Source organism: Perna viridis, chromosome 2, assembly GCF_037379345.1.
Source record: "Perna viridis isolate PV_CMFRI_1.1 ecotype Kerala chromosome 2, ASM3737934v1, whole genome shotgun sequence".
NCBI classification, from domain to species: Eukaryota; Metazoa; Mollusca; class Bivalvia; order Mytilida; family Mytilidae; genus Perna; species Perna viridis.
In genome coordinates this window covers 69,299,289-69,311,565 of record NC_142446.1, presented here as the reverse complement: position 1 = coordinate 69,311,565, position 12,277 = coordinate 69,299,289, and the positions used below count along the sequence as shown (strand labels likewise).

The 12,277-nt window shown below is 32.9% G+C and overlaps 1 protein-coding gene across 15 annotated transcripts in view; it reads right to left on the bottom strand.

The window, feature by feature from the left end:
* Positions 1–12,277, bottom strand: part of LOC148626695 (peripheral plasma membrane protein CASK-like) — a 175,723-nt gene that overhangs the window by 114,427 nt on the left and 49,019 nt on the right. For all 15 annotated transcript variants that reach the window (XM_088570886.1, XM_088570892.1, XM_088570888.1 and 12 more), the window contains exons 5-6: positions 3,760–3,837; positions 562–737 (exon numbers count right to left, since the gene is read on the bottom strand). In XM_088570886.1, coding sequence (XP_088427012.1) covers positions 562–737; positions 3,760–3,837 — 254 coding nt within the window. The remainder of the gene's footprint in view (positions 1–561; positions 738–3,759; positions 3,838–12,277) is intronic.

Here is a 12,277-nt window from a genome sequence, read left to right as displayed (position 1 = left end):
AAATTTGCAATATTGCAGCCCCCTCCCTCTCCCCAACACCAAATTAATACCAACCCCAAAACAAGTTTTGATCACTCTATTCAACAAAGGGTGATTTTACACAAAATCTCCAATTGTTGCAAAAAATAGTATACCCATTCTGGTTAGATTCTTCGGACATTAAAATGACAAAAAGTCTGAAACATAAATGTAATAACTACTTCTGATTTTGCCGAAGCAGTAGATGAACAACAACAAAAAAAACCCAAAAAAACACCGGAACTATACTGTACCTAGACATGCTGATTCACACTACATTCCAAGTGGGTTTATCAATTTTCACCTGTTGTGGTGGGAAGTTAGCACATACTGAGCAAACTTTCCTTATTTTAACACATTTTTTTAGACAGAATGGTAAAATATTAATTGACATAGTTTTCTGATGGAAAAAATACATAAAAGATTAAAATAAAATAGTTTAACCTAAAGACCTATGAACAATGGAAAATGTAAAATCCTCACAAGTTGTCCTGTAAATGACATTAAAAATGACATAAAATGACTATTTTATATACAATGTACCTCCTGATAACTCTCCAGACTCTGGTAACTGTATTGCAACACCGAACCCTCCCAGTTTCACTGGTGCAGAGTTCTCTTTTGATGCCAGTAAGACACAATGTGGTTTTAAATCTCGATGTACAATGTTATTAGCATGGCAATATCGTACTGCTTCAAATATCTGTCTCATGTAATGACTGAAATTTAAAAAAAATGCATCATGGGTAAAGACAGTGATATGTAACAGACAGATATACAGACAGAAAAACAAAAAGACAAATCTTTAGACCCTTTACCCTCAGTTTGGATAAATAATAACAGGCATGGAGACAGTAAAGTCACAAGACAACAGAAATTGAGGACTTCTTCTTCAGACAGAAATAGTTCAATAGTAACAAAAGATGTTATCATTTTCTGAACTGAAACAAAACATAATACCATTTTATAGCATAAAGATGAAAGTCCAATCAGATTTGGAAAGAAACAAATTCTTATCAGTATCTCTACATACCAGCTAGGACGTCCCGATTAACCTATACAACTAAACAAATATAAAGCAATTACTGAACTTTGATTTTTATGTTAGCATTTTGCTTTATCAATGCCAAAAAACTCATGATTTCTCAGGGCCAGTATACAAAGTCAATATTTATTTCATATAACCTCCTTAAAGCCAATAACAATGCTTCATTTTTTATGTCGTTCGAGATCTTGGTTCAATACATGTATCTTTTCCTTATTCCTAGTTTGATCAGTGCAATTGTCATTTTGACACTAAGCAATAATTGTTTCTCATTAATTCTATGGCTTAGGCTGACAGATGATTAAAAAAGCCACACAAATAACAGAAGAAACAAATAATAAAAAACTAATTTGATAAATAGATTAATCTGAAAAGGGGTCACACAAATTAATACTCCATTCTGCAATATGTTTAACACATGCAGACCCTCAAAATTGGATTATCTCCCTTTGCTAGCATTGGTCAATAACTACATTTAGGAAGAAGCTGAAAAAGAACATGGTATCTATGCTACTGCCATCAACTTTATGTACAGAAATGAAATTAAAATAGTAAGATTATGTATACCTCAATTTTAACTAACATTTAATGAAGTTTCATCAAAACCCATGAATTTGAGTTGCACTTAAAAAGTATCCGTAGAGTAATGGTGATTCTTATATACTCTCAGATTGAAGATACTACCTGTACCATACATTATTATAGTTAAAAACAAGGTACTTCTTTTTCATGTGTAAAATTGACAAATACATCAACGGAATCTGTAAAATATATTGAACGCTCTGTGGTCGCGTGATGCGATCACCGTTTTTTAGATTGGTTTGATGGATCGATGACTGATCAGAAACTGATCGGTGATCAATGACCGATTGCAATTTATGATGCACGGACCGGTTCAGGTACTATACACCACTACAATGAAACTTAAAAATTGGTATGATTTAGGCAAGGTGTGGCTTACCAAGGTTCAAAATTGATATAAGGGACTAAAAAAAGTGTCTATTTAGACAGGTATCACTGTATTTCTAATATTGTTTGTAAATCCCATCCTACAGTGTCTGATGCTTACCCAACCACTGCATTTGGTCCATGTTTCCAATTTTAAGTGGAGTCCAGTTGCTCATTTACTTTTGTTACTTTGTACATGTTATTTTGGTTATTTTGTGTTCTTTTTTTTGTGTGTGTCTGTTTTCCATGTCTGGTTTTTATCCTTGGATTATATTCTTTTGATTTCTGCTGGAATATTGGTTCCTTGATAATATTGATCACTCAAAATGGTATGTTTTTTTTCTGTCAATGTTGGAGGCAAGATTGCTGTATCTCAATCAGAGTTCAGGTGAAGGGGTTGTGTCCTAAATGGCATTATTACACCTTTTACATCTAGTCATTTTCTATCTAAGCATTTGATGAAAGTTCAAAGAAACCTAACTAAATTGAACCCTGTTCAAAATCAGAAACCAGTTCAAAACAGACAACAGACTTTTGAAGTCCTTTTTACCAGTTTTCATGCATTCTTAACATGTGTAATTATTCTAATCTTTTCTTCACAGCCAAGTGTGCCTAACATGAGAACCACATGAAGTAAAACATATGATTATCTTAGGAATTGAGTATGAAATGATCACATGTCTGAATTTAAACATGATAATTACATGATTTTCATTTGATAATCACATATTTTACACAAACATAGGTTTAAAAAGTTCTAATTTAAGTAATACAGTTAGCAGGGAAAAGTCGAATAAATTTCCAACATTTCTTCATTTATATACTCTAAAAGTTCAACTGTACTCTAAACAAAGCAGATTTACAAGATTTATCCTTCAGAAAGTAATCAATGTCACAAAATGATCAATGATTATCGATTAATCAAATGGTAATCAAGTAATCCCATACAAATGATTGTTTTTTCTCAGTGTGATATCACTTAGTAAGTTTTTTTTATAGTGGAATAGCTCACTGAATGACAAGTCAATATGCTCATGAAGAAAGATCTTAACTCTTGTCTTTGTATCTTAAATGTTAAATCAATGCCAATCTTTAAAACTACACAGATAAAAAGGTCATCATCAGTCAACTAAAGACCTAAAAGGTTCTGTCACTGCATGGTGGTAAAATACCAACGAATTACAGGCCTGCCTACATCAGATGTTATTTAAAAGGGGCAAAATTCTCATGGGGTTAATGCATTTTGCAAAAATGGAATGGTTCTTTCTTCATTACTGTACTTTAAAACTAAAATTGGTGTCTAACCAGATTTAAATTCAAATTAAATAAATGTGTATATGAAGTCTCTGACAATATATCAAAAGTGTAGGGGGATGGAATAAATTTGCTCAGTTTCTATGCCCTACGGTACAGTGGTTAACTTTCAGTGAATATGTGCATACCTGTTAACCCTCCCTCTTCAGGAGGAAGACTCCCTCCTTTTGGGTCAATCTCCCTATTTGAGGAAGTCTTCCATGTGAGACACAAATCTCCCTATTTTTACTTTAAAAAAGTTAACAGTAATGTATATGAATTCTGTCATTTTTCAGGCTGAGATTGTTAATTCTAATAAATTTTTTATTATAGGTGAAGTCCTTTATCTCTGTGAAACTTTTAACAATAAGAATCTACCAGCATGTTAGTAACAAAATCAAGTGATGCCCCCTTACAAATAATCCAAATCAATTGACAGGCCCCTCAAAACATACCTCGCAACAGCTTCACTATAAACAAAACCAAGTGACGCCCTCTTCACAATCTCAAAACAAAGGTCAGCTCCATCCATACTACAAAACAAAACAATTCTACATTGTACAATATGCTACTAGTTAAACATGCACAAGTTATTAACTCTTAAAAATATGTCTAACATAACTGTCCTTACAACAGTTGGTTGAATTGATCATCTACAGAGCATAAATTATATGCTTTGCTAGCTGCAGCTTGATACAACAGTATTTGTTAAACATTGAACAGTTTGGGCAAGTATAGACCCATCATTTAAGCTTAATATAACTTTGAAGTCTGATTTGCAATTATATGTCAATAATTCAAGTTATTATCTGAACAACAGGAAAATGCTGGTTTCTGGCTCCTTTTTGGTTCCTATTTCATGAAGAGTTCAAGTCACAACCCCCTCTATGGAAGAATGTGAAGACATTATCAACAACAATTAAGACAATGTAAACTACCTGCAGCTGATTTGGGTTCCATTGATATTGATCATTTAGGACAAATAGACCATAAATTATAGAATAGTAAGGACTTTATAAATAGACAGACAATGCAATGAAACAAAAATGGTTTTGAGTCCATTCTAGAATTTTATCTTCCTTCTTATCAACTATACTTTCCCCATAAATAAACATTTTGACCAATTCACCTTGTACATAGTGACATACAAGAAATAAACTTTTTGGCCAATTCACCTTATACACAGTGACTAACATACACGCCCTCCCAATAAATAAACCTTTTGGCCAATTCATATTATACACAGTGACATACAACCACACCCACCCTATAAATAGACCCTTTGGCCAATTCACATTATACACAGTGACAAACAACCACGCCCTCCCAATAAAAAAATAAACCTTTTGGCCAATTCACCTTATACAGTGACAAACAACCACTCCCTCCCAATAAATAAACCCATGAACATTACACACAGAGATAAGGGATGCCATAACATTTCGTATATGGGGATACAAATGGAAATTGAGTCATTATCTAAAGCAAGGACAGAGGGCAAGAGAACCAAAAATAATTATTTGTTGGCCTAACCCATATGGATCGAGTATTTATGAATAAAATGAGTTAAGCTGAAGAAAAAAAAAACTGTGGAACGCATCTCTCTAAATTATGACTGAAATAGCTGAGCTTGTATAAATGCTTTTCTTTTCATTTCCCATCTTTATAATCAGTAACTTATTCATTGTTAAAAACAAGTTTGATAAAATCTTAAAGAACCGTATTTTTTTTTTGCCTAATACTACTGCAAAACAATTTAGCTTAGCATAATGATTACAAAGATTCCCATAATCTTAATCCATCAATCAACAGTGTACCATATCTTATACCATCCCAAGAGGTTTAAATAAAACAAACAGTTTAACCTAATTAGCAAGTCATAAGCATTGTGACAATTTCTTCATCCATTAGGGAAAAATGAGCACTTTTTCTTAGATTTATCCATTATTACCAATCTTACAGGCTAATCAAATTCACAATAATAAAAGATTTATTTTCTTATGTTTTTCACTTTTTAAATAATCTTTTTGGTCTTGGCAAGACAATTTCATCCAGACCACATAATCTATGTATCTCAGAGCTATTCAATATTGTTTAACAATGAAAGCTATGGATTCAAAACCTTCTTGCCATGATGGAACAATTAATATTTAAGTTAAAATAAGAAAAAAAGATTTCTCAAAGTAATTACTTATAAAAAAATGAAAATTGTGCCAAATCTCTATAGTCATTGTTTTCTAAACATTCAAAGAATAAAATATCAATAAAATGTGGTAGTGCTTAATGTTTAACTAGAGGGCAAGGTATAGCTCAAGCTCAAATTTATAATCTACAAATTACCTTAACAAACAACAGATATACATTGAAATGAAAGATGATATATCAATATGCAAAAACAAATTCTTTGAGATCCTAGTTTGGAAATTGACAACCGATTATTCTTCATCAACAGAGATGTCAACCCTCCCATTCTTTCCCTCCTAGTCTCTCAGCGATTTTTCTGATAAGCAAAGTGAATCTCTGATTATTAAACAATTGTTACCTTACATTTTATAAATGAGGCATCTTTTATCCACATGGAAGTACATGCAAATCATTTTATCCATTTTACCATCATTATCATCAACAACGAAAGCAAACATTTGGATATAAAAATATTCACTGGCAAGCCATGCCTTCAATGATTTCTACATTGATAAAGCAAATAAATTAAATGGTAGGGGAGTTATAAACTACAGCACCATTCAACATCTTAATGAACTGTGGCAGATCATCAATATAGCGGTCAGTCTTTGGCTACTCAGTCCATATTGATTATGGAAAAGAGATTTCAATTTTTTGGCAAGCTTGGTCAATATATTTTTTTCTGAGATGATTCCACAAATTTATATTCATGCAGTAAATCATCAGCTTCTGATAAAAGTAATCAAGGGAACCAAGATTCTAGCAGAAATCAGAAGAATACAATCCAGGGACAAAGACCAGACAGGTAAACAGACAAACACAACAAATTAACCAAAATAATACTTATAGAGTAGAGATTTAAACAACTAAAAAATCATAATTGAATTTACAAATTAATCCCTAGGTAGTGAAATCTTTGTAACCAGTTCTTGAGTTGAGATGAAAAATCTACAATTCTGTTGTTGATATAATTTAAACAAAGGAATCCCTACTGTCAGATTTATTAATGGAAAAAAGAATATATAAAGTTAACATTTTATCAACCTCAGGGAAAACCATCGACAATCTTATATTTGAACAAACTAATTGTGGTGAGAAATGAAAAAAAATTCATGCAAGCTTAACTACTTCTATGTGTAAGCTAGGAAAGAGCTAATCTTCTTCAATTTTTTTCTACCCTCACCATATTATTTTTAGGACCATTACTTGTGGAACCCTAATTTCTTCTAACTAAGGCCAACAAAAAATAACTCCTTGTTTCTTAGGCCATCCTTTCTGGCTTTTGAGAGTTTCTCATTACTAATTTTTATCACTATATTAATAAAATAAAAAAAATTTCAAAATGTGCCTCCCTTATCATTTTTCTGTCTACGACCAGTGAAAAAAAACCTTCATTAAATACCCTTGCAAATATAATGTAAAAAAAGATGCTTTTTCATGTAAAATGGCCTAAGAACCAAGAAATCAACTTTGAATGGCTTTGGATGTGACAGACTTGACAACCTCGAGTAACATTGAATGGCTTTGGACGTGACAGACCTGACAACCTCAGGTAACATTGAATGGCTTTGGACGTGACAGACTTGACAATCTCTGGTAATGTTGAATGGCTTTGGGTGTGACAGACTTGACAACCTCAGGTAACAATGAATGGCTTTGGACATGACAGACTTGACAACCTCTGGTAAAACTGAATGGCTTTGGATTTGACAGACCTGACAACCTCAGGTAACACTGAATGGCTTTGGATGTGACAGACTCGACAGTCTCTGGTAACACTGAATGGCTTTGGACGTGACAGACTTGACAAACTCTGGTAATGTTGAATGGCTTTGGGTGTGACAGACTTGACAACCTCAGGTAACACTGAATGGCTTTGGATGTGACAGACTTGACAACCTCTGGTAACACTGAATGGCTTTGGACGTGACAGACTTGACAAACTCTGGTAACACTGAATGGCTTTGGATGTGACAGACTTGACAACCTCTGGTAACACTGAATGGCTTTGGACGTGACAGACTTGACAAACTCTGGTAACACTGAATGGCTTTGGACGTGACAGACTTGACAACCTCTGGTAACACTGAATGGCTTTGGACGTGACAGACCTGACAACCTCAGGTAACATTGAATGGCTTTGGACGTGACAGACTTGACAATCTCTGGTAATGTTGAATGGCTTTGGGTGTGACAGACTTGACAACCTCAGGTAACAATGAATGGCTTTGGACGTGACAGACTTGACAACCTCTGGTAACACTGAATGGCTTTGGACGTGACAGACTTGACAAACTCTGGTAACACTGAATGGCTTTGGACGTGACAGACTTGACAAACTCTGGTAATGTTGAATGGCTTTGGGTGTGACAGACTTGACAACCTCAGGTAACAATGAATGGCTTTGGACGTGACAGACCTGACAAACTCTGGTAACACTGAATGGCTTTGGACATGACAGACTTGACAAACTCTGGTAACACTGAATGGCTTTGGACATGACAGACTTGACAACCTCTGGTAATATTGAATGGCTTTGGACGTGACAGACTTGACAAACTCTGGTAACATTTCGCCCTTGAATAAAATCTAACAATGATATTTTGTTAAATAAGGAATTACAACAAAACACTTTTTTCAATCTTGTAAAACAATATCATTTCAACCTTCAGTCAAGACCAGTTAAGACATGTCTCCTCCCATTTACAGTAAAACTTTCTGTCATGCCTACATCGTCTGACAAAGATTTTTCCAGTATACTCCTTAAGCTTATTCACATGAGTATTTTACCAATTTGACCTTTAAACAGCTTCCTTTTACAACAGCATGACCTAAGAAGATGTGATATTATTGCAAATTTGGTTTGAAATATCTCTAAAGAAAAAGAGACAAGATGTTGTACGTTATGTAGCAGATACATCCACTCATTTCTGTCAAACATGGGAAAGGGGAGAAATGGTACAAGCCATCATGAAAAGCAATATACCAAAAACTAAGCATTTCATCCAATGGAAACAGAGAAATCTTTTACAGAAAAGCATTACTGGCAGACAGATGAACTGCTGGAAGGACCAGGTGGTTGGAATATAGCCATCAATCATTAGGGGTATAAAAAAAAATGTATAAATATACTTTTTTTCTAGAAAGAGAAGATCTGAACAGACAAATAAAAATAAAGATATGATCAGATTATTTCAGAAACCATCCAAACAATAGCTGAAAGAAGAAATCAACATAAGACCACAAACAAATCATTAACAGGAAAATAAACCAGAATAAAACCTTTGTCAATATATTACAGAACAATTCCGCAAGAAAAACTAATTAATTCAACTTTTTTTCGTGGTAGATAGAAGGTTTTATTGGTAATTAGAGCAAAACTTGAACTAATTCTACATTGTATACATTGTATAGAACAGGTTAATGATGTCAGAAACCAATCTCCCACGGCAATGTCAGTGTTCCGTGTTCGGAAATTCAATAACATCGAAATATCTTGAAATTCATCTTCATGCCATGTGGTATACTTTAGAGTGTATTGCTTATTAAGACATTATCTGACAATCCCTATACTTTGTCAACAGTTCAGTAAGTAAGATGAAGCAAATACAGATCATCACAGAAATGTAAATGAAATACCAAGTGTCCATTGTATAGACTCTTTCATGTTAATATCTCAGCAGGTTTCACTCTCAGTAGTAAATGTGACAATTACCCCATGTAAATTTGGTTAAAAAATGTTAATTTTTCTACAATAAAGTGTAATAAACACTTTTGTGCTAATTTTAGATAGGGCATGGTATATACTTTCAGGCAGAAAAATCAGTAGAATTTTCCTCCACAAGTGTGCATCTTGCCTGCACGGAAATTAGCACGAAAGTGTTTATTAAATGTCTGTAAATTCATTATTGTACTGTATTTACCATTGTGAAAAATGTAAATGGTCTATAATGAAAACTCACATTGTCAAGTTTTTTAACATACCTATTTTTTTTTTTCAGAACTGCAAAAATTATAATTTCTTTTTTACTGAAATAACAAAATGCAATAATTTCTGAATGTGAGCAAATATTTTTTCATTCACTTTTTCAGGTTCTGCCATCATCTTAAAGGGCATATCTTTTTATCAACAAAAAAGTGCTAAGAATAGATTTTTATTTTTTATTTTCAATTGTACTAGTGCTTCAGTAATGATTTCAAATTTCCCGTTACAGTATTTAAAAGCACAACATACACCCATGAGAATACTGTAACTCTTCTATACAAGTTTATTACACTTAAAATAGTCAAAATACTCCATAGGTAGACTGGCAGCCAAATAATTAATTTCATAAGAAATGCCCTTAATCAGAGTTTTTCCTCTAAATCAGACAGCATTTCCAACAGATACACAGAACTTTCTAGAAAAAGTAAAATATTTATCGAGCTTCTGTTTGTTTTGACAGGTTATTACATTACTGCAATGCAAAAAGACGTGATGGGAGATTTCTCACGGGAGTCTACAGATGCTGCTTAAAAAGATTTAATTTTTACGGGAAATGATCACTCTAATGTGTCCTGAAATATTAATGAATGCCAGGAGCAGATCTATTATTAGACAAATAACATTCCTTATTTAAAACACTGCCAAAACCCATGAGCATTTGGGGGAAGAAAGTGTTAAAGATTCCTATGAGATTATACCACTATTTTATTTGCATACTAATTAAAACTTTCCTTAGGTCCAGTAAGACTAATAGATGCTATAAGGAGTAATGTGGTCAGGCAATAAGATAAATTAAATAAGTCTTGGTGATCATGCTCACAATATCCCACATGTCTAAACCCATCCAAGTTTTTATAGAACCTAACATTTCATCGAAGTTTGAAGGATATTGTCAAAAAATGGAGGCACCATCCAGGCAACAAGCCTATATCATTAGTTTTCAACTAAGTCCCCTATGACTGATTTCTGTAAAAATTCTTAACTTCATTCAAGCTTTTACTGCAACTAACCATTCACCAAAGTTTAAAGAAAATCTGTAAAAAAAATTGGAGGTGCTGATGGACAGACAGTCAAAAACATTATACTCCTGCACATTACAATGGGTATTAGGTGGGTTACTATAATGCTTCTGAAAATTGGGCTGGAGTCAGATACCAACTAAATAAACAGGTGATGAATTTCCTAAAATTATATGGAACCTTTCGTTGAGGAAATACATTCAACATATTAAGAAAATCTTTCTAAATTATTCTGGATCTGTACTTTGTAGAAAGGAAATGTTACTGGTCAAATTAAGAATCATGCAGAGAGTTTGTCAAGTTTTCCTGAAATAATAATCTTCAGGATTCCTCCAAAAACAGAAAATTTAAGTATTAAAAAATTTCTGATCTTCACAGAATATAGTTAAAAAAAAATCATAATTTGTTCACATTAAAGTCATAAGAACTTCACATAAAAATTATCTAGATATTTGTATAAAATTCACCTTACATGAACAACATGAAATTTATGCAAAGCTTGATTCCCACAAATTTCATGTGAAGCTTCTATTCTCATCAATTTCATCTGAAGGCTACTTTCATTTGAATTTCACATGAACTCTTTCACAAATTTTACTGGCTCATTTCAGGTTAAAATCATATGAAATGACATGCTCCACAGGGTACAGCTTGATACAACAGAGGTAAACCCTAAACAGTTGGGGAAAGTATTAAAACACCAATCAAACTTAATACAGCTTTGATTATGATGATATACAGGATATGAATTTGACCATAATCAAAGTACGTGACCCCTTTTATTATAAATAGTTCCATTCAAAGCCTCCAAAAACAATCCCAAGCTTCCTTTGAGATTATGGTACCTTGTACTGTAGTACAATTTCTCTTTTACTCAAGCAACTGGTATCATCCAAATATCAGAAAAAGTCCTAATGGGATGGTCCCTAATTCTTCTTTGGTTCAAGTCACAACCCTAAAAAAACAATCCCATTCTTTCTTTAATGTTATGGAACCTGGTAAAAACATTTAATTGAGATCCATTCACTTTTACTCAAATTATCATCCAGAAATAGATAAAATGATTACTTGTTCCTTTGTGATCCCTTATTCTTACTTGGCTCATGTCACAAACCTAAAATTCAATCCCTGAGTCTTCAATTTGTGTTATGGCACCTTGTAGTTAAATTCACACAACATTGGTTCACTTTTACACGTTATCCAGAAATCAGAAAAAAATTCTTGTTGTTTTACTGGAGTTGTATAGTTAAAATCTATGAAATGCTTACGTTTGCTCCTTTTTAGCCTTCTAAAACTATTGTGGATAACCCCAAATACTAATATCAACTTTACTTTTGTAGTTTGCAACCTTGTTATAAAACTTTGTAAAGATTAATCAACTAACATTTAAGTTTATCATGAAATGTCTACAGACAAGGATGTCATGGATGACAATGACAGCAGTATACATTGTACTATATTACTTAAAAAATTTGCAGTGTTATAAAAATTGTGCCTGTGTAAAATGCATCTAAAAATAAGAGGCAGATGTAGATGAGTAATTATACTAATTAAACTTATTCAGAGTGTAATATAGTTAATGGAGAAACATTCAAATGATTTTTCTTGGTTTGACAATTAATGTCCATGATACTCAATTCACATAAAAAATATCCACTAATTTGTGGTCCTCAAAAAATCAAACTTTTTGTTCAACCATTTCAATTGATAAGCAAATTTCAACAAGTTTTTTTTTCAAATTAGAAAGACCATAAACAACACTGTATCATAACAATTTCTCTACTT